This window comes from Prunus persica, chromosome G7, assembly GCF_000346465.2.
Source record: "Prunus persica cultivar Lovell chromosome G7, Prunus_persica_NCBIv2, whole genome shotgun sequence".
In the NCBI taxonomy this organism is placed as follows: domain Eukaryota; kingdom Viridiplantae; phylum Streptophyta; class Magnoliopsida; order Rosales; family Rosaceae; genus Prunus; species Prunus persica.
In genome coordinates this window covers 18,525,943-18,548,646 of record NC_034015.1, presented here as the reverse complement: position 1 = coordinate 18,548,646, position 22,704 = coordinate 18,525,943, and the positions used below count along the sequence as shown (strand labels likewise).

The window sequence follows — 22,704 nt, the reverse complement described above, 5'->3', positions numbered from 1 at the left end:
ACATTTGGAGTTATGACCATTTGTTATTATATTAAAAAAGAACATAAAAATTTATAAAAAGAAGAGAACATAAAGAAAAAGACGAATATATAGAGTCAAGTCATTTGACGCGTTAACCATGAAAGTTGACATGAAAACAAATTTTCATTGTGACACGCACTCATTTTTCATGTGCCAATCACACTAATTTATGGTAATTAATTAGTTGATTTTTCCTAAAATGATTAATAAAATAAAACAATATTATGTTTTTGTCAAAATTTTGAAATTCATTAATTTTCCGTGATACTCGTCAGTCGTCGTCAATGTTTGAATCTCCGTACGCTTGTTGTCTACAACTGTGTGTGTATGCGCCTAAACGTCTTCAAGGCGTTGTGATATGCGTCCAAACCCATTATTTATTTATTTATTTATTTTGCTGATTATATTTTTTCATAATTTTTAAATTCCAGTTCTCTCGCTGTCTTCATTACACCTTGTTATGCCAAATAAATTTCTCCACGGCTCCATTTCTTTATAAAATTTCATCAACTTCCCAATTTGTTCAGATATTCTATGCTATTTCTGCAACTGTTTGTTGCTGTTTTGAGTTCTCGGGAGATTGCTGACGTTTTTGGGCTGTTTTCCTCTCAGGTATTCTTCTTCTCAGATTCAGCTAAAATCTAATCTCTAATTTATACCATTTCAGATCCATTTTATTTTCTTCTATATTTGCTTTTAGCTCGTGCCATATTGGTTTTCTGTATTGGGAAATATGTACTTGATCTGCTTTTGCATGTTACTGAGAAAATGAAAGGTAGGTTTTAAAGGGAGTGCGGAGAATGCTATTTTTTCAGCTTATGATCCGAAATTTTTTTGGAAGTTAGAACAACCCATGATTGCTTAACCTTTGTATGCTAGGATTTTGCATCCACAATGGAATTGTTTCTCTGATCTGGGTTTTTGTTTCTGCAATCAATTAGTTTGAAGTGGGGCAACTTGTTAAATTACTATATATGAATTTCAATACCCAGAAATTATGCGTCATTGCTTAGGTTTAAGTTCTAACATTCTTATTTGATCTCTTATTGTGCATATAGAATGAAACGAAGCTTTTATGGATTGAAGGGTAAACATCTCTCTCTTATTACCATTGTTCTCATGTGTACCACCATTCTTATATGGGGATGGGAGAAGACCCCACTTCTTACTAACTTGGTACCGCCCCAAACCCATTTAGAGTTGGATCCAGGTTTGTCTCCAATAATACATTCCTTTTCCTTTAGACAAAATTTATTGACTTTTTGTCAATAGCTTACAATTGGGTTGCACTGAATAATAATTTGTAGATTTAGTCACAGTTCGTATTTTCCTTTTCATGTATGGTGCAGGGACATATGATGTTTCTTTAGATAACTCTGTAGAGTTTGTACCATCAGAACCAGAAATACATGCGGACAAAGGTGTAGCAACGTTTGCACAAAGGGACACTGTAAAAGGAGAATCACATTTTGCAGCTCAACTAGGTTCTGAGCAAAGCTCTAAAAAAAGCAACGAGATTAGTACTGATCTAGTAACAACCCATGTTAAGGAGAGTGGTACGATATTGTTTCTTTTATTAATTTTTTGTTGTTGTTGTTGTGTGTTCTTGGGTTTAGATACTATATGAATAGTTTGTATTGGTCCGTGTTTTTTTATTTATATGTTGCTGTTCTGATTGTATACCTCTACTTGTTGTGCTCATAAGAGCAGCATGATTAGTGTTGCCAAATCATAATTTTTCTGTTGAAATTATCTTATTATGGTGTTACTTTCTTGTGTTTTTCTACAATTTAACATGTTCAAATTTCCACGTTCATGGTTCCTTAAATCTGTTTTGCTTTTAACATTACATCCAAAGTCATCTATATGCTTTAAACATCATGAAATGATATGGATTTAAATTTGTATGTTATCATGGTGCAGGGATTTTCTTAAATGGAGCAAAAGATAAACAAGTTCAGGAAGCAGAAAAAGATGGCAGTGCAGAATGCTCCACCTGCTCAACAAAGGCTGATGGAAAGGACGTAGAAATAGTTGAAGAAAAAGGTTCAAATCAAGAAGAACAAACAGCAGTTGATACAAGACACAAAGAAAAAGCAGAGGAAAAGAATTCTGACCTACAGAACCAAAATGTGGACCCAGTAACACCAATAGGTTCTACATATACAAATACCTCAGTTGACAAATTGACAACTCCCACGCAAACTCCAGGTAACTCTTGAAGTTATGTAATAAATTAGGCTTTTGTTTTTGAAAAATTGTCTTGCAGGGTATTTTGTTTCTAAACTTATGGAAAGATCGATCAAGAGAATCTATCTAGACCAATATGTTTTTCTGTTTTGTGATTATATTACTGATTACTGATTCTCATTTATATTACCACAGCACCAGTCTGTAATTATGCAAAAGGAAAATGGGTTGTAGACAATAAGAAGCCTTTGTATTCTGGGCATGGTTGCAAGCAATGGCTGTCAGGGATGTGGGCTTGCCGGTTGACACAGCGGACAGATTTTGCCTATGAAAAACTTTCATGGCAGCCAAAAGATTGTCAGATGGAAGAATTTGAAGGCTCTAAGTTCTTGAAAAGGTATTACAATGTTAAAATTTAAAATTAAAAGTCATACGGAAGGTTTCGTTGTATAAATTTTTTTTCCAAATTTTGGACTTGGTCTGATGTGGCTGTAGTATCCCATGTCTTTAAATCTGATCTATAATGATTGGTTTCCCTATAATGCAATACATTTTTGCCTCAAGTTAACAAATTTCTCAAGTTGCAGTGTTTGAGTTAGTAGATTGCTTCCTCAGAGAATATTAAAGTAGGGTAACCTTCCTCTGAGGTCTATCATGACTACATTTAGAAGCAATGCCTCTTATCTTGAAAACATAAGTTTCCTTTGAGGAAATGTTGGTGCTTCATAGACCATTAGTATTTCTGCACTTTCCCTTAGTTGCTAGGCCTTGCAGGGCTGTCCAAATAATGGTCACCTCATATGCTACCTTGCATCCCATTTTCTCTTGTCCTCTCAACTATTTGAAATTTTTGGTTTTTAACCTCTTTGGACGATTTATAATGTGAGTATTGTGTTGTTGCTTTCAGGATGCTAGACAAAACTCTAGCTTTTGTTGGAGATTCATTGGGCCGACAGCAGTTCCAGTCTTTAATGTGTATGATCACAGGTGGTAAGGAGAGACACGATGTCATGGATGTGGGGATGGAGTATGGGATAGCCCAGGCACGTGGTGATGCCCGCCCTAGTGGTTGGGCATACCGGTTCCCAAGCACCAACACTACCGTCCTCTATTACTGGTCATCGACCCTCTGCGATGTGGAGCCTATTAATATTACAAACCCAGCCACTGATTATGCCATGCACCTTGATCGGCCACCAGCGTTCTTGCGCCATTATATTCACAAATTTGATGTCCTGGTCCTCAATACAGGGCACCACTGGAATCGTGGAAAGCTTAAGGCTAACCGCTGGGTAATGCATGTTGGGGGTGTGCCAAATACTGACAAGAAGATAGCAGTGATTTGGAGAGCCAAGAATGTGACAGTCCACAGTATTGTTAATTGGGTGAACTCACAGCTCCCAAAGTATCCAGGTCTCAAAGCGTTCTACCGGACCCTCTCTCCTAGGCATTTTGTTGGTGGGGACTGGAACACAGGAGGAAGCTGTGACAACACCACTCCTATGTCAATAGGAAAGGAAGTATTGCAAGATGTGTCTAATGACTTAGACGCTGCAGGCGCAGTGCAGGGAACGGGGGTTAAGCTCTTGGACATAACAGCTGTATCGCAGGTTCGAGATGAGGGTCATATATCTCGGTTCAGCATTACAGCCAAATCAGGCGTGCAAGATTGTCTGCATTGGTGTTTACCTGGTGTTCCAGATACATGGAATGAAATTCTTTTTGCACAAATCTAATCCAATGAATTAAGACGCTGATGTCAAATGCCTTGGAAGGGTTCTAAGGATCAGGTAAAGCGCTAAAGGCCTCAATGCTGCTATCTGAATGCCATAATTTCTTATAAATGCTGCGATCTCAAAGAAGGGGAGATGTCAGCAGTGGAGTTCTGCATAGATGTTAGGTGTCGAGTTTGATCAGGGCAGAAAATGGCAACCAGATGGCTCACAGGCGATAACATACTGTGGACAAAATGAATCCCTACCTTCTCTTCAGTTTTGGTTATTTCGCTTAATCCTAACTCGGTGGTTGTCGGAGAAAGCACCGCTACAGCTGAGAAGGGCATTCTCGAAGTGAGGTTCAAATATTCTGCATATTAGTGCCAAGACTGATCTAGTAATGGATATGATGTGGAATTCTGTCTGATAATTTATTACTGTACATTTTATATCTAATTACAAATAGTCTATAGAGCTTCATTCCCCTTTATATGGTATATAAGCATTGTTGTCAGAGGAGAGGTACATTTTTTTTCCTCCTGTATATCGACTTCAAATGCATTGGTTGACCTTTCATCGGAATCAATTACGTATGATGATGACTTTTTCAGAGTGCCGATAACAAATTCTAGAAAGAGGTAGGGAAAAAAAAGTGACCATTGATCAATGATTCCAATTTTGTTAAGTTCGTTTCAATGTGTTGTTGGCTCCGGCCTAGATTTTATTCTCTCTCAAACTATCCATACTGGAAAAAATAAAAAAAGGAATAATTTGACTCTCAAGTCATGGCTTTCGTCTCGTCTGATCTTTTTCCTTTTTTATAACAAAAATTATTATTTAAGTTCGTTCCTTTCGTGTCACAATCTACTCCATCTAATATTTTTAGTGAGACAAACAGATAGACGACAGCGATGCCACGTGGACCTTATATCCAAGCGACAGCTCATACGGTGTCAATTCAACGTTCCACGAGAGTCCATTATGTTAATCTCTCGTTTAGGAAAAAAAAGGTCCATGTCCTACTCAATCGCACTTCCTAATTATCCACTTAATCATCCACGCAATCAACCATTAAAGTTAGATTACGCGCTTCGATTCGCCGACGTGCATTTTATTGGCGCCACCCAATCTTCGCCACCCAGCACACTGAACACGCAACGCTGCGTCCTCCGCAAAGCACACGATCCCAATTCCCCGCCGGAACCTCACGTGTTGATCGTCCATTCGTCCGAAAGCCAGCTGGTCTCTCAAACTGGAGCCCATCGAAAAAGCAGCCTAAATATTCAAAAAAAAGCGAAACCCCATTCCCAACGGTCACACGCATCTATCTCTCTGTCATCTCTCTCGCTCGCTAATTTGCAATTTGCGTTGAACATCAATCCGATATAACATTCTCGTCTCTCACAAACCCTAATCTCGAATCCCAATCCCTGATCGTCCGAAATGGCCGAGGAGTTCTCCAAAGCCGTGGATGACGGTCTCAAGCTCTCCAAACGATTATACTTTGGGAAGGATCGAGCGGTGTCACCGCCGAAGCCGCCCCCGTCGATGGACAAAACGACGTCGGGCGCCTTCCTCCCGACGGCACCGATGGTTTACGCGGTCATTTTTGACCCGGCCATTGTCGACAACCCGGACATCCCCAGCTACCAGCCTCACGTGCACGGCAGGTGCGACCCCGCCGCGCTCATTCCTCTCCCGATGAACCGGGTCGAGCTTGAGGTCGATTGTTATATGGACACCGCCTTTGTTCGGGTCACCGGGTCGTGGAGGGTCCATTGCGTCAAGGGTAACAAGAGCTGCGGTTGCCGCGTTGCCATTCCTATGGGTGAACAGGTACGTGAATTGAGAAAAGTTTGAATCTTTTTAAAGTGTTCGTCTGTGAATTCGATCTTTTTGAGTCTCTGGTTGTCAAACAAGCTGTTGGGCATGTGAAATTAGATAGTGATGTTATTTTTCAGAAATGGAACTTTGAAGTTGATTGAATTTGTGTCTGTTGATTTTGATCCTCTTGTTAAGCAATATATATTTTGGCTAACAGGGTTCAATTCTAGGTGTTGAGGTCGACGTAAATGGTAAATCGTACCATACTCAACTAAGTCAATTGGAAGATGAAAAGGAGATAGAGAAGATGGCCCAAGCAGAGGGAGGCTTTCTCAAACTCAAACCTCATATATTTACATTAACAACACCTCAGGTAATTACTTATGAAGAATAGACATACTTTTTGTTTGTACACTTTGAGATTTTTATTATTAATCAGAATCCTTTATCTTTCATTTATTTATTTTTTCTCTAATATGCATTGTTCTTGTTTTTTCAAGGTCAATGGGGGAGCCAATCTCTCAATCAAAATGAGTTGGTCTCAGAAAATACTGTATGCAAATGGCGATTTCTCTTTGAATATTCCATTCACTTTTCCTGAGTTTGTGGTTCCCGCGGGAAAGAAATACCTTAAAAAGGAAAAGATCAACTTAAACGTGAACTCTGGTATTGGAACTGAAGTTCTATCCAAGAGAATTAGTCATCCTTTGAAGGTTCAACTTTGATCATAACTCAGAGGGCTTACTTTCTTATTATTTTCATAAGCAAGGTGGCCAATATTTTAAAACTTTTTCTTCACTTTCCAGGAATTACGGGGAGGCCAAGTAGGAAAATTGGGTTTTGTATATGGGGCAGATGTTCTCACTTGGTCAAACACTGACTTTAGTTTCTCATATGCGGTAAGGCTCGTGAGCATTTTTTGTCTGTGTATTGATTATCATGAATATACTTACAAAAGAGGGTTTCTTGGTGTGCAAAAACACATGATATTTGATTCCAGAATAGATGCATGGCCATATTCAAGAAATCTTCTAAGCTCCTGTGCACAGATTCTACAAATTCTTTGTAATTCTAACACATTTGTGCATTTCTAGGTCTCTTCAAGTCATATACATGGTGCTGTTCTCGTGCAGTCACCACCCATGCATGATATTGATCAAAGAGAGATTTTCTCTGTCTATCTTCTACCAGGAAACCAGAAGAACAGAAAGGTTGGTATTGTATTAAATAAAACTTCTACAGTTCTTTCTAAGTATGTCTTACTCTTCTTCTCTTTTTTATTATTTATTTTTAAATTATTCTTATCATCCCTCTTAATTGGTCGTCCAGGTTTTCAGAAAGGATGTAGCTTTTGTTGTTGATATAAGCGGAAGTATGCAGGGAAAGCCTCTTGATGATACTAAGAGTGTACTATCTGCAGCCCTCTCTAAGTTTGATCCAGAAGATTCATTCTGCATTATAGCTTTTAATGGACAGACTTTTGTGTCATCTACATCAATGAAATCAGCTACAAAGGAGGCTGTTGAAAAGGCCATTGAGTGGATTGGCATAAATCTTATTGCTGGTGGTGATACAGATATTTTAACTCCACTTAACCAGGTATTGTCTCATGCTCCTTTGCCTCTTTGTGAATTCTGCAGTTGGAGTTCACCATTATGGTTTTGTTTCTGGTTCTTTCATGCATAAACACAAGCATGTGTTAAGGCGCAGTATACCAGTCAGAAATGTAATTTCAATGAGTATCTGTTCTTCATCTTTTTATGTTCTTTGGTTTACCTTCTATATTTTTACCCCTATCATATATTTTCTGCATTAAAATGACATCATTATGGACGTATTCATTTTATTTTGTTTGTTCCTTTGGTTTTAGGCAATAGAGATGCTATCCAATACTCGGGATTCAATTCCTATCATCTTCCTTGTTACTGATGGGGCTGTTGAAGATGAGAGACACATTTGTGATGTAATGAAAAAGCGTCTTACAGAAGCAGGTTCTATAGCTCCTCGCATTTGCACTTTTGGAATAGGTGAGGGTTTAGCTATTTTGTGCCACTGGAGATCAGGCTAGTGGCAGATTATTATATACCTCAAAACTGATTTGAATTGTGACATTGTAAACTCTTTCGGACGATTAATAATCACTTGACAGAATTTTCTTCTCTTCTAGTTTAGAGTCCCATCTTTTTTATCATCAAGCCCACATTTTATTAAGTCCACTGGCATTTAAAGGAGATAATATCAACTCTATTGTATGCTCTACCTTCTGGCTGACTTTTATCTGAAATATTCTAGGTTCATTCTGCAACCATTATTTCCTGCAGATGCTTGCAATGATCGGCAGGGGCCATTATGATGCTGTGTACGATTTAGGTGAGTTCACTATTTTCTTTTGGGAAAGAATCTTGTATCCCGAAGACTCTGTTTTGTACTACAGGTTGTATGAAATTTTCGAAATTTTGTATAAAAAACATATGAATCATTGGACCTTAGAGCTTGTATGAATCTTGTTCTGTTTTGTCATCTTAAAAGCTGTTATAACCCCTACACTTGTAGAAACTCGACCTTCAAATCATACAAATTGTATGACTTACCTCCATCTGTTGTCATATGTTTATTTTTTGGACGAAGTCTGTTGTCATATGTGGGCCCTGAACAAATATCATGAATTTGACGAAACCATATATTACACAATAAAACATCAGCTGAATCCTTCCATTCACTGAATCAATCCTTCTATATGAAGATATACAAGAAATTTTATGCTAACTTCTTGTAGATGTTAAACTTAATTAAACCCTTAACTTTTTTTTTTCAATGTTCAGATTTTGTCGAGTCTCGGATGCAGAACTTATTTATCAGAGCTTCATCTCTGATTCTTACAAATATAACCCTTGAGACATTGGATGATCTTGATGAAGTTGAGGTATTCTCATTCTGATTTAAAATTTATGGACCTTTGGCATTGTGCCACGCAACCTTACACATTGAATTACTGGCTATTTCATTTGGACAACTTATCCAACTTGCATCAAATTTAACAATTTATCTTGACTTATCATGACATATTTGCAATTTATGCGGTAGGTGTTCCCTTCCCATATGCCAGACCTCTCATCTGAGAGTCCATTAACTGTATCTGGCAGATTCCGAGGAAGTTTTCCCAACACACTTAAAGCTAAAGGCCTCTCACCTGATATGTCTAGTATTGTGATCGATTTGAAGTTACAAGATGCAAAGGACATACCTCTTGACAGGGTAAGGCTGCTACTAAGGCACTGATTTGTGAGCTTAACTTCAGTTTGACTTCTGCTCCTTAATCTTGTTAGAAAGAAAAAAATTCTGAGTAAATATGTATATGGGCTAGATGTATCTGTTTCTGATAATTTTGTTATTGAGTTGGCTTTGCCAGCTCTGTATTTCCATGAACTGAATGATGGTGTTCCTTACCTTACCTCCTACTGGATTGTACAGTTCTTTCCATGCTTACATGGTTCCAAATCATGTTCCACTTAGTCTTTGCCTAAGTTGTAGGTGCTTAGTCACACAAAATATCTGCCTCATAACTTTTGCATGATTACATTAACGACCCATTTCGGTATATGTTAGGGTTCTGTACGTTCTTATTCCAGTTAAAAAAACTTCCTCTTGTCATAGGAGTTCCACATGTAGCAATCTCTGTGGTTGTTCCTTATGTCCTGTTTCTTGACAACTGCCCCCTTTTCTGTAACAGGTATGTGCAAAAGGGCAGATTGAGTTGCTGACTGCTCAGGCATGGTTGGCAGATAACAAACAGCTTGAGGACAAGGTTTGTTGCTTGTTTTATTGTATTCTCCACCACCATGAAAAATAAAATGCAGAAAGGTTTCATAGAACTGGATCATGTACATTGGTAAATAGCTTTGATTTATAAGTCATCGGTTTTCCCAACCTGGTGTGCTGACACAAAGTTGTTCATGTGTAGGAATTAATTTTATAAATGATTCTATTCCTGTCATCAATTTCTACTTCATAGTAATTATGGGTATCTCTGAATCTATATCCTTCTATTGGCAGGTAGCTAAATTGAGCATACAGTCCCATGTTGTGAGTGAGTATACGCGCATGATCATACTTGGCAAAGAACAATCTGGACCACAAGAGGTAACCATTTATTAAGAAGAACTAAAATACTGCTGTCACCAAGTCCATAACTTTATCAATTCAAGTAAATTAGTGTCACTTGCTTGATTTATTCTTCGTTTTTGAACATTTTTCATTTCCAAGATGATTGCAAGTATAGGTGAAAGCCGGTAATTTCATATGATTGATAAAATGTAAAACCATTATTTTCTGACTGGTTCTTCAACGAACATCATAACAGGTACCAAAGAAAAGTCGCATTAAGATGAAAGATTCTGAAAGCCAGAGACCGATATTGCTACCAAGTCTGTCCATTGGCTTTGGCAACTTAGTGGCAACTTCCGAGAACATTCCTCCAGGATCCGAAGAACCAAAACAGCCGGAAGCTGCTGAGATTTTTGCCAGGGCAGCATCAAATTGCTGTGGCTCTATGTGCACTCACTGCTGTTGCATGGGCTGCATCAAGTGTTTCTCCAGGATAAATCCTCAATGTGCAAATGTATTTGCCCAGCTCTGCACTGGTCTAGCATGTGCCGGCTGCCTCAACTGCTGCTCCTTTTGCTGCCGTGGATGTGGGGACGGTGGATCATAAATCTTGGCCATACAAACTCTCCTCTCTTGTAGAATAGTGTATAGGATTTTGTTCTTTCTCTTGGACTGGCATCAAATACGCACGGCTAGACAGCTAGTTCTATACTCGGTCTTATGATTAGAGAAACAATTCATACTGTTATAATGTTACTGTTTGGGCTCTTATGACAGTCTGGGTGAACCCTGTACATTTCACCAGGAATGATATATATGGTTAAAATTAATTATATGTTAGCTTCTTTTTGAAAAAAATTTTATTTTCTATATTTGAAGAAGATTGTGGGCTTGACCTATTCCAAGCGGGGGGGCTACCCCTAACTTATTCTCCCCTATGGTCTGATTGCATAAAGATTGTCATAGATTCTCATTCTCCAGGCAAAACATTCCAGGCTGCAATTGGTTTCTCTTACTTAAATCATTATTTGCAACACAAGTTTAATATAAGTGTACATTTTCCTTCAATTCAAGCAGAAAGAGTACTGTGTTTTCTTAAGGATCCATATGAGTCTCTCTGGTAAGATTCATTTCAACTTGTTCATCAATTTCTTGGTCTCCTGATTCTGAGCCCTCTGTTCTTTGGTGGAATGTCTCATGGATCTTTGTCACACCCTTTTCCACACCCTTTTCCACAGGCCCTATTGCTTGATTTATGGTCAAGACAACATCCTTGACCACCTGTTTAAAATGTGAAAATTGAATATAAATCAAATGATCTACGAAATATGTATTCTATCCGATCCTTGTTGATAGGGAAAGAACTTACGCGCTGACCACCGTCAACAACAATGTCCTGAACGCTCTCGGTGACACTTGTTCCGGGAGCTTTGACCTGAGTTTCTTTTCTTTCGAACACAGTTGGGGTGTCACTTTCCTCCAACTTCAGTTTAGTCTTGGTTGTTTCTGTGGTGACCTTCCCATACTCGTAAGCCCAAATGTAATGGTATGGTGCTGTTGAAAAGACAAACATATGTGCAACAGCTGCAATTGCCATCTGCCAAGCCACAAGACATAAACCTACATTATCGTGGCTATAGGAGTAAACAGAATTATAATGAAGCTTTGTGGCCATCAAAGTTCAAGACTTCAACCGAAACATTTAGAGAAGTTTCTTTTCCTAGTTCAAGCAATGTTTTAATATTTAACAGAACAAAGTTGTCCCGCAGAAACAGAGTTACCACAGCAAAAGAAGCGACATACTTCGATACATATCAAGAAATCCTGCAAGCCTGTTTGTAGTCTTTCCTCCTTGGGAAGAACACCAAACGCACACAATAGCGCGATGCCCACACCTTGCCACCAAGTGGCAAAAACAATAGCCTTAAAGCTGATGAACTTTGCAAGTGGTCTTATTGGTTGAAGCCTTTCATGAGTTACATTATAGAACTGCACAAGGCAATACAATGCCCACATCTGGCTGAAGTTCAATACTACTGCCATGTATGGATAACTGCAAGAGAAGAAAGGCGATAGTACTGAGCATCCATGAAGAATATCGGAGTAATATAATTCAATGACATTAGCAGTGTGTTATAATTAATTACTCATATTTACATGAATTACATACCCATAATACCACTTGAATTTCCCATTTCCATAAACACCAAAGATCTCCAACACTAATGCTAAGAATGCACAAACTGTCTTCAGAATCATCTGGACTATCCGGCAGATATTAGAGCCAAAAAAAATTATAGTGGATTTACAGAAGGGAAAAACATAGTGACTTACATATTGTACAAGACCAAATTTTTCTATATTGAGCAAATGTTTCCCGAGAATACATGGTCGTAAGAAGAAGTTACGAAGAGACCAATGTGGTTCGGTGTGATTCTCATCTGTTCCTTCTACCAATGGTTTGTTGAGCAGTTTTCCAGATTGATTTTCAAGTAGCTCTACAACTCTTCTTTCACCTCCTACATAATAACCATTCAAGAATAATTAAACAAGTTATAAAATCACGAACTATAGTAATGATTAAGAAACACACTTCACAGAGAACATTTTAAGGTTATGGGATCGGCAAAGGGAGCACCATTGTGTAACCTACATCAGTTGCCTTGCTTGTCTTCCTACTGAGATAAATGCTTGATCTCAACTGTACAGGAAATTTCTAGCAGTTTGTGAATATTCCAAGTTTCAAGATATTGAGCCCTCTAGAAAACATGATCATGTTTGATTAATAGGACCCCAAAGATTATATTTGTAGGTACAACTACGACAGTAAAACTGGCATGGTTGCATCAAAGCAGATATAAATAGTAACATTTCTGAAATCAATGCAGAAACAAATGACTTACCCAGACAAGCAACCAAGTAGCTTCCAAAAGAATACAAGGCAAATGCTTCATAACAATTTCTTAGAATGTCACATGCAAGAGAAAGTTTTGGATTCCACAAGGATAAAATCTGAAGAAGTCAAAACCAGAAAATCAATGCCAATACTGCATGACCAGAGTAATTAAAAACGAAATGACAGAAAATGAATCTGCTAATGAAGGTTACAGATTTAGTCAAGAGAAGAAACCTATAATATCATGTTTCCTTCTCTTAGAATAAATTCATGCTCTAAAACGTTCGACATGCATAAGAAAGCTTGACTATTAAATTCTGTTTTTTTCTTGTGAACAGAGAAATCTAAATTCAAAGGTCGACGAAAGAAGAATGCAATCTTGTCGCATAGACATGGATATCTTTTTTTAGAGAGAGAGAGAGAGAGGGAACCATACTTACTGACTCAGTAGCATAGACAGGTACCATGAAAACTACAGCAACCACCCATTTTTGTTCCTGGAAAAGAGATTAATTAGGGAATTGAATGCAGTCTAGTCCAAACTACAACATTTCTTCAAATTGCAAACGAAAAGATCACGAAGCATCATTTAAAAAAAATCTAACACAACAAACAGACATCATAAAGTGTCACATAGCTCAAGATAGCTTCATAATGAACACAATTCAGCAAAGTATATAACATAAACTGCATTGATTCCTACAGTTATTTCAGAGTAAAACGGATTTTATGCATCGAAAAAAAGGACACCAAAGAGTTATGGTGAATTATATGGGAGAACTGACAGTGGGTTTGGTGTATAATCTGAGATGTTGAAAGATGAGAAAAATGGAGAGGACCAGCGCCACAGCTGCAAAGCAGGCTCCAATGATAACAGCTGGTTGGTAGAGATCTCTGTATATGCTTTCATGGGCTGAGGCATAATGTGATGCCATTACTCAAACATGTTCCACTTCCCAGAGACAACTTTAATTATCAAGTTTAGCTCAATGTGAATATCAACTAAACCTGAATAAAACAGTAAATGATAATCAAAGCCCATGATTAGAAAGGCTTAAACAATGGTTTCAAATAATCATAAAGCCATTAGGGTACCCAGAAAAAAGGAAAAAAACCAAACCAACCTCTCATAAAACGAGAGAATTTTCAGCCATGTGAAGAGAGTTTTCCATTGCTGATGATGATTGCTGCTGCAGAAAATCTATCCCCTCAAAATCCCAACTGATAAGTTCAAAGAGAAGAACGGCAGTTACCATCCATTAAGCTTTGTATATTATAACTTGTGGTGTCAGCTCGACACGTGTCCTCGTATTGCAACATTTTTCGTCAAACCGACGACACGTAATACAACCTCAACTGTTGGTGTAACAGAGAGAAGAGAACAACCCAGGTGGAGAGGAAACCAAACCAAACTGATTTTGGGGCCTACTAAATTACCAACACCATATTTGATTGTTGCATATGTTGTTACAAACTTTTTTTGGGCTGATCATATGTTATAATATGATGTACATGTATGTGTTTGTTGTTGTAATATGACACATTTCCATTTTAGGGAAGTATTGGACTGCTTGTAGAGGGTTTCTAAATATAGTATGGACAACCCTTCCGCTCTGCAAGACTTCACCTGGTGGTGGATGCAACTGGACTCTATAAATATAAGATTAATGCACTTGATTCAAGGCCATTGCATCACATGGCCTATTTTAAACATATGGACCCCTTGAATGAATCAGTTTTGCAAGATTGTTAGAGAAATATATAATGTCGTTGTGTCTTTTCACCCGTGATTAATTGGTTTCATATTATAAAATTGTATGTCGGTTTAATTATGAATACGTCTAAATTAGCAATGCGATTATAATGTTTTGAGTCTTTCCACTTTCAAAGAATCGGTTGAATTGAATGTTGTAATTTTATTAAGATCACGTTAATCGCAATGTAATGGCTGTTCAAATGGTGAATTTGGGAGTCATAGTTCACTGAAAATAGTGCTGATCATGATTAATATTACTTACTGAAATCTCATATAGAGAAGAGATGAGTGAACTCCTTCCAATGGGAGTGGGAGAAAGAGATGGCAAAGCTAGAGACAGTTTGCATGGAGGGGCTACTAGACAAATTAAAGTTGCTTCACTTTATTTTATTATTATTATTATTATTTTGTGTAATACTAGAGATATACGTAGCACATAGTTAACGAGCAATGGAAAATACACTTTGAGACACGTGTTGGTCAGATACAGTCAGATGACCAGTCATCACCATGTCGTCATTCGACACTTGGCAAATCTCCTTACCGGCTCCCTTCACCTGTCTGGTAAAGGGCGGCCCGGTAAAAAAAACAATTCAACCTTTTTTGGGTTTTGGTTTAGCATTGGACTGGACATGTTCACGTGGCTGGGTGGTCTTGAAACCCCCATGAACAGCATGTTGGCCCGCCATAGATCTCATCTCATGTGAGGCACGATTTTATTTGATTTTTTTTGGAATATATAATTTATCACAAACTGTAAAAAAATAAAATTCTATTTTCTTTATCTTATGATGTAAAAGTAGCAATTCTTGCTTGCAGCACATTATCCTCTTTCTCAATCTCATCCTCAATTTCCTCTATATTCTAGCATAAACAATGAAAAATGAAAACTAAAATTGAAATGATTAAGTCTGGGGATCATAAAAAAAAAAAAAAGCAGAGAGATAAAATTAAGGTGATATACTAAGATATGAAAGATAGAAAAAAGGCGGGAAAAGTGAGTGTTTGGGAACTTGAACCAGTGGCAAGATTACCAGCTTGTTTGGCTATGGAACTTCTCACTTCACAACTCTATATAAAGGCTTTTGCAGCTAAGCTCTCACTGGCTTATGGGATTCTGTGTACACAAACACCTGATTTCTATAAGCCCACTTCATCCATTTCCTCTTCTTGTAACAAACAAATGAAGGTAACAAAAGAAAACTTGTGCTTGGGTGATTGTGTATCAGTTTATCTGTATACTTCAATTTAGAAGGTTTTTTTATTATTTTATTTTTACTTGTTTGATTTGATTGCAGATATTTGATTGGATGCAAAGTAAGCTTACCGGAAAAACCCAGATTAAGAAGCCAAGCTCAAAAGTTTTTGATGGTGATTATATGTAGATGAAAATATGACATGTTCAATTACACAATTTAGTGTTCTTTTCTTTTAATCTGTACTTTGTTTTTATAGATGACAAGGTGCAAAAACCTCCCAAAGAAGAAGTGAATGAGTGGCCTCATGGATTGCTGACAATTGGGACATTAGGAAATAGCGACTTGAAAGAAGATCAACAGAGCAACCCACCACCCTCCCCAAAAAACCATCCCCATGGATTTACACCAGAGGAAGTAAGAAACATTCAGAATGAGTTGAACTCCTACTTGAATGAAGAAGCTGATCATCAATCAAATTCAGGCACAGAGCTTGAAAAAGTTCCAAACTTTCTTCCACTGGACAAGTTTCTAAACAGACAGTCAAGCTTGAAAGCTGAGAGAAATGGTAACAATGCAGATTGTGATGAGCCTAAAGAAAATGGCAGTCGCTTCCAACGGAGCGGCAATGTTGTTCTCAGCCGAGGGAAAGATGTTTGTTTGGAGAACACAAACACTGCCATTGGCAAGAAGTCGTTGTCTTTTCTCCTCAAGAAGGTGTGTGTTTGTAGAAGTGGGTTTGCACCAGCTGCTGCTCCTGGTCTAAGAGATCCAATCCTTGAGTCAAGAATGGAGAAGGTACATCATACATGTTCTCTTGTTAAACTTACGTTGTCAAATTGTAAATCTAGCTAGACCACACGTTCAAGCAAAATTCAACGCAATAGTTAAATTGATCAATGGTTTAGATTCATGGAGTATTGGTGATGTGATATACCGCATAGCTCAAATCCAAACATTAAGATTCATGCACATAACTAATTTTCCCCTAGAAAGGGATTTGTGACATTTGTAATTATTTTTCCTTTCTTGATTTGTTGACAGATATTGAAGGCAATACTTCACAAGAAGATATACCCCAAAAGTTCAAGTGCTTCAACAATGTCCATGAAAAAGTACTTGGAGAACGGACACAATATTGCCAAGTCTGCCAATGATGAAGAAATAAATATTGATAAGGAAGATGAGGGAAGCAAATGGGTCAAGACTGATTCTGAATGTAAGCACTCACTTAATTATGTCATTTGATTAAAGCATTGACATGCTTTGCAAAGTTGTTGACACCATTTTTCTTTTTCTGGTTACAGATATTGTTCTAGAGATATAGAGACTACTGGGACGAATTCATGCAGGGTAAGTTTTTGATGTAGCTTGATTGTCTCTTCCCCAAACATTAATCTTTTACTTCAAATTTTTACTGATCTTATGCTAAAATTTACTTTGATCTGCAGATTTCTGCCAATGTGGTGGTGTTGTCCTCTTTTGCATGCCTAATTTGTTGTCTAACAAAATGTTTGAGCTCCATACCTGGCTTTGTGCTGTGCAACAAGAGTGGCATTTTGTATGAATGAACTGTCTCCTACAGCTTGGCCTATGTTCCATGTCAGCATAATCAGCAAACACAAAAAAATAACAAAATAAATCGACTGTATATCTTTCATCATCAAAAGAAGAAAGGGCATAAAAAGACTATTTATCTTTTTTTTTTTTTTTTTCCCTTTGCATATGAGATTTTGCCAAAGGACTTTTTACCTTCTTTACCACGATAATAAACGCGATACAATAAACTAATAATAAAATAATGTGAAATCTACATAACTTATTTGTGTCGCTCCAAATTTTTTTTAAATGAATCATGTAACTACTGCAAATATCGACTGTGATATTACAATAAAACTGGTAGATAAAACTTTTTCAGCTCCATGATTAGAAGTGTTACACATGCATTGTTTCTGATATATGCAAAACAGAAAATATGCATTGTTTAAATAAGAAGAAAATTTAACCCCCTTTTTATGTTTGAATTGAATAAGGAAAAGGTTTAATCCTTATTCTGAAAAAACATTAGTTATCATTTCGAATGATGGGAATTGTATAATTAAAAAAGATTTAACCTTATTCCTGATTTTTTTTTTTAGTAAATACCACGAAATATCCCCATATTCGAAATACCTTATTTCTGTTTTCACACAAAAAGGAAAAAAAAAAAAAACAAGAGAAAATAATATTCCTAATCATTGCTTCATATATGATGAAAAGATTACGTATGAGGAAACGTATAATTAATTAGATCGTGTATATCTAATTTCGGCGCCAATCTAGATGGTACTTAATCTAATCCGACGCTCCATTAAGGAGACCTTATAATTAATTAATCAAAGTTTTCCTCCTTAAGCTAGACTGTATCCTACTGTAAAAAGCTAATAATAATAATAACGAAAAACAAGAGCAATATTGTGTGAGAGAGAGGGAGAAGACCAATGAAAAGATGTTATCTTTTTGCCCAAGCCGGTGACTTTAATGGTCCAAAACCAACTTACACACTTAGTTGTTGATGGGTATTGTTGGAAATTGTTTGCAATTAGGGTTGGTGGTGGTGATGATCTAGTGCAGAAGTGTGTGACTGAAAATTTTGGGCTTTGAGGCTTTTGGGGATTTTTTTTCTTTTTAATTTTGGAGGTGCTTGTTTGGTGGGAAGCCAATGCCATTGGAGAAGGCTCTGTGGTCCTGTTGATTGGTTTTTCAAGTTCCCGATCCTCAGTAGAAGAGAAGTCTACTTCATGTCGTGGGCTGGCGCAGAAGACACTTTCCTTTCCACTTCTCTTGCAAGCTATCTTGACAGTATACTCTCTCTCTCTCTCTCTCTCTCTCTCTGTGTGTTTAGATCTAGTTTGAAGCAATTGAATCTAGTTTAAAGTAATTGAAGATGGGTTTTATGGATTTTTGGCTGTTTTGTATGTGTTAGCTGTTAATTGCCTTATAGAGCTCTTGTCTAGTATTTTTCTTGCACATTTGTTTCATGGAATGGGTTTAGAGAGGCTGCTTTGCTGTTTGATTTGTAGCTTTCTTATTGCATGCTCTGTTTGATTGCGTTTTTCAACTGTATATGAGATACCAGGAACATAAACGAGTAAAGCTTCAAATTTGGATCTCTGCACTAAGTAATTATTATGATGTTGAATTTCTAGTGCTGAATCGTGGATTTGGGGTACAAGAGTGGTTCCCAATTTCTTAGAATGGAAGACATATCTTTGCTGCATAAACAAAAGTAGAAATGGGATAAATATTTTCTTAAAGAAATCAAGATTCAAACCATTATTAAATGTGAGCCAGATGCTGAAGATGCACTCATTAAATTAAAGCTTCATAATTAGTGGTTTAATGTCACTGCAGAATGTTTGGTTTCTAGTGCTTTTGTAGCTCTTCCTTGAAGCACTGGAATTTTTGTTTTTTTTGGGGGGGCGGGTTGGGGGAGAAGGTGTTAAACTGGCATGAGATGCCTACATTTTGGTTACATGTGATTGCATGGATTCGTATTATGTGAGGTATATCAGTAAACTGATTAGAGATTGATTCATTACAAAGCACTTGGCTTATTAGGATTTTTGATTTGTTTTTCAGAAAAGCTTCTTGTCTTATTGCGAGATGGCCGAAAGCTCTTGGGATTACTACGGTCTTTTGATCAGTTTGGTATGTCACTTAACGTACCATACTAAGTTCTAATTAGCTTTACTCTTATTATTCTTTAGAAACCTTTATTGATAATGGTGATTTTCTTCCCTGTGCCCAGCTAATGTTGTTCTTGAAGGTGCATGCGAACGAGTTATTGTCGGTGATCTTTACTGTGACATCCCATTAGGTCTGTATGTAATCCGTGGGGAGAATGTCGTCTTAATTGGAGAGCTGGTATATTTGCATTCTCTTTCAGTTCTGGGAGACTTGACCACTTTTAATACTTTTGACTACGTTATCAGTTTTTTATTAAATTCTTGCTATGCATCTTTTATTTTAGGAATTGGGTAAGGAGGAGCTTCCTCCACATATGACTCTAGTACCTGAAGCAGAGATAAAAAGGGTAAGTCTTTAGATGTATGTTCGTTAATGCTTAATTTGAAAATTCCAATCTGACTGTTTAGGGTGTTAGCACTTGGTCATATTGAACCATGTTGACCAATGGATGAAGAGAACTTTGATTTTGTGAATGCCTATGCAGCATAGATAGCTTCTTTGCACTATCCTAATTTGTCCTGCCAGTGTTAATAGAGGAGCTTCTCTATGCCCTTTGCTATTTTGAGTGAGAGTATAAGTTTACTCTGGCTTTCCTAAAGTAATTAACCTCTTGTATCAGCTGGATGTTTGAACCTTCCAATTAAATCCTTTCCTTTTAAGATTAGTGTATTAAAGGTGCAATCTTATTGTGTTGATTCTGGTATCTGGGTTGGATTGTTCCTTCCTATTGTTGTCTTTTGCACTTCACTGTAATTTGAGTACATGTTTCTCTTCTATTCAGGCTCAGAAAGCAGAGAGGGATGCTACAGATTTAAAAGGCTCCATGAGAAAAAGAATGGAGTTCCTCGATTTTGATTAACTTGCCCTCCCTTGTGTCGTGGGTTTAGGCCATGTCCGCAAATTTTAGTGCGACAGTGACCCAAGATTTTCACCTCAATGGGAGCGGAGAAAAGAAGAAGAAAGAAGAGAAATAGTATTAAGTTCTGAGGACCCATTGAACAAAGGGTGAGAAAGGAAAGTTATTTTTATCCGGGTCTAGTAAAGGCGAGGCAATGCTGATGGTTCCTTCTTCCCACGCTTCATTTGGATTTGATTGATACGAACATGGTTTGGGTTCTACAGAATTGATTAGGGTTTTTAGATTCGCAATTGCTTCTCTGTCAAACATGCCTAGTTTTGATTTTTCATGGCAACCACTGTCATTACATTTGTAAGATGGTAATTCCTGTTGAATCCACATTATGTTTACATGCTACAAGTTTCACTATATACTGCACTGCATGCTTATATTAAATAAGATTGTATTCCCAATCAGGCCAAGACACAGTTTCCACCCTCTATGTTTCTCCCCTCCCGCAACAAAATTAGATTGAATGTTGTGGGGGCTAAACATATCAAGATGATCGTGACTTTAAACATATTGAATCACATGCCACAGGATCAAGGGAAATCTTATTCTTTCATTATTTAGTTCCTAATACAAGAACTTTCGCATGGTAGATTGGATCATCAAATGCGAATTCTTAACAAGCTTTTCATACAAGTACATGATCTGAAAAATTCAAATCCATAAACATGTAAAAACTCAGGATGAACGTTGAGCTAACGTAACTATAAGACTACTGCAGCAAAGGCTCATGCTTTTTCAGGGAATGTAAGGAATGATATAAGAGGCTCGAATTTAGGAAAGCGAGAAACAAGGTCCGATCGCTTTGCCAGCTCGAAGTCCTGGAACTGAAAGGCAGGTGCACAAGTGCATCCCACAAGAGAGTAGTGAGTCTCAGCATCCCTTGGAGCAGCTTTGAGCAATGCCCCATCTGGTGAAACGCTATAGTCCTTTGTTGGAAATGAACCAAACCATACATTTGGAGGCACCGTGTACTGGGGTTGCTGATCCTCTCCAATCAAATTGGGTCCAAGGCAGGTGAATTTGACTTGCCCATCTTTGTCATCCAACTCCACTATCTGATAGCAAAGATGAAACAACAAAATAACATAGAGAAATCAATCACTTTGAATACAGATGTACTATAATCTATCACAAACCCACTTTTAGAAGCTCTCTGTATCTTGAAATGACCATAGAAATGGCATGTCAATGCAGAGTATTTCAATCTTTCAATGTCTGAGCTGTGATCGGGGCGTACCGTAATAGGTTCTCCCAGATAAAAATGCCAGGTTTCAGCCATTGGTATACGATGAAGGCGCGACACATCCCCGGAAGGCAGCAAGAAGTAGATCGAAGAACTCACAGGGCGCTCAACCTTGTCTGCAGATAAGAAGCTACAGCTCTATTAGTAGAACAAATGGTAAGTAAAAACAATACAAAGTAGCAAGAAAATAGTTCAACTAAGCATCATTGAAGGTGGAAACAACAGTTCCCATACATAACAATTAGGCTCATTTTGATGAGCAAAGTGGATCTATTTCCATTTCAATTGAACATATGATTTCAGGAATAAACTTTGTTGCATGAATAAGTAGATTCTCACAAAATCCAATATCATCCAACCAAAAAGCAGATATAACACAATCTAGCCAACTTTCATTCCAAATATTTTCCAAAATTCCAAAATCAGGATCAAAATGCAAATAACAATAAAAACCCAATACACAGAGGAAATGAAACATCCAAAGTCAGATCAGATCAGTGTACAAAACATGAGAAATTGTTGAAAAACAAAATGACGAGTACAGAGTTACAAGGACTTACAATCTGGGGGAAGCTGGCACAAGGGCAGGGCAATGGAGATGTCTCTGAAAGTTTCAAAATAAAACCCACCTTCTGGGTGGGGATTCAGTTTCAGTTTCTCGACAATCTGTGATGCAGTTGCCATGTCCGTGGGATCTGTTGAAAGCTGAAACCTGTTTTGTCTTCCTCTGACAACACTCTTAGATTCACTTTGTGATTTTTGTGTTTTGGGTAATTTGACAGACTGAGCACAAGAGAGCTAACCAAATTTGACATGGCCACCTATATTATATGGGTTTTTATCAGACGACTCGTCGTCTTCTTTGCAAGTGGCGGTGTTCTTTTTCAACTAATTGGTGTTTCTTTTTTATATTTGCTTTCTCTGTTTGACTACTCTTGTTCATCAAATAATGTGGCAATTATTTCTTTATTAAATTATGAGCTCACTTCATTTGGAATCTCAATTATTTCTGTCAGGTAAGAAATTTTTACTCAATGGCAAAAGGAAGCATATGGGGATAGAGATTTTGCCAGCCTCTTGTTGGAAACAATTTTGAAAATCTTGGAAAATGACAAGCCAT

At 37.5% G+C, this 22,704-nt stretch overlaps 6 protein-coding genes across 7 annotated transcripts; 4 read left to right on the top strand and 2 right to left on the bottom strand.

Annotated features, from left to right (window-relative positions):
- Positions 333 to 4,512, top strand: LOC18771648 (protein trichome birefringence-like 16). Its single transcript, XM_020568652.1, has 6 exons — positions 333 to 633; positions 1,080 to 1,231; positions 1,371 to 1,577; positions 1,945 to 2,232; positions 2,407 to 2,608; positions 3,119 to 4,512. Exons 2-6 carry the CDS (start codon positions 1,081 to 1,083, stop codon positions 3,945 to 3,947), a joined length of 1,677 nt encoding a protein of 558 aa, XP_020424241.1. The 5' UTR covers positions 333 to 633; position 1,080; the 3' UTR covers positions 3,948 to 4,512.
- Positions 5,007 to 10,698, top strand: LOC18770353 (inter alpha-trypsin inhibitor, heavy chain 4). Its single transcript, XM_007204577.2, has 13 exons — positions 5,007 to 5,762; positions 5,968 to 6,123; positions 6,251 to 6,463; positions 6,557 to 6,649; positions 6,845 to 6,961; positions 7,080 to 7,349; positions 7,621 to 7,777; positions 8,043 to 8,120; positions 8,573 to 8,673; positions 8,835 to 9,005; positions 9,481 to 9,555; positions 9,804 to 9,890; positions 10,111 to 10,698. The coding sequence occupies exons 1-13, from the start codon at positions 5,370 to 5,372 to the stop codon at positions 10,459 to 10,461; spliced, it is 2,262 nt and encodes a 753-aa protein (XP_007204639.1). The 5' UTR covers positions 5,007 to 5,369; the 3' UTR covers positions 10,462 to 10,698.
- LOC18770995 (protein LAZ1 homolog 2) lies at positions 10,821 to 13,979 on the bottom strand. Of its 2 annotated transcripts, XM_007203258.2 has the most exons (9): positions 13,875 to 13,979; positions 13,536 to 13,758; positions 13,191 to 13,247; positions 12,758 to 12,866; positions 12,189 to 12,373; positions 12,025 to 12,113; positions 11,658 to 11,907; positions 11,224 to 11,451; positions 10,821 to 11,135 (listed from the first exon to the last, which is right to left on the bottom strand). In XM_007203258.2, exons 2-9 carry the CDS (start codon positions 13,683 to 13,685, stop codon positions 10,950 to 10,952), a joined length of 1,254 nt encoding a protein of 417 aa, XP_007203320.1. In that variant the 5' UTR covers positions 13,686 to 13,758; positions 13,875 to 13,979; the 3' UTR covers positions 10,821 to 10,949. The 2 variants fall into 2 exon arrangements, with proteins under 2 accessions (XP_007203320.1, XP_020424392.1); XM_020568803.1 differs by lacking the exon at positions 12,758 to 12,866 and having other exon boundaries at positions 13,187 to 13,247; positions 13,875 to 13,970.
- Positions 15,477 to 17,029, top strand: LOC18770522. Its single transcript, XM_020569031.1, has 5 exons — positions 15,477 to 15,695; positions 15,805 to 15,877; positions 15,962 to 16,500; positions 16,747 to 16,921; positions 17,010 to 17,029. Exons 1-5 carry the CDS (start codon positions 15,477 to 15,479, stop codon positions 17,027 to 17,029), a joined length of 1,026 nt encoding a protein of 341 aa, XP_020424620.1.
- On the top strand, positions 18,094 to 20,728 carry LOC18769668 (sm-like protein LSM1B). The gene is made up of 5 exons (XM_020568545.1): positions 18,094 to 18,543; positions 19,324 to 19,392; positions 19,493 to 19,608; positions 19,715 to 19,777; positions 20,213 to 20,728. The coding sequence occupies exons 1-5, from the start codon at positions 18,483 to 18,485 to the stop codon at positions 20,288 to 20,290; spliced, it is 387 nt and encodes a 128-aa protein (XP_020424134.1). The 5' UTR covers positions 18,094 to 18,482; the 3' UTR covers positions 20,291 to 20,728.
- On the bottom strand, positions 20,868 to 22,390 carry LOC18771840. Its single transcript, XM_007202559.2, has 3 exons — positions 22,145 to 22,390; positions 21,579 to 21,700; positions 20,868 to 21,396 (listed from the first exon to the last, which is right to left on the bottom strand). Exons 1-3 carry the CDS (start codon positions 22,266 to 22,268, stop codon positions 21,067 to 21,069), a joined length of 576 nt encoding a protein of 191 aa, XP_007202621.1. The 5' UTR covers positions 22,269 to 22,390; the 3' UTR covers positions 20,868 to 21,066.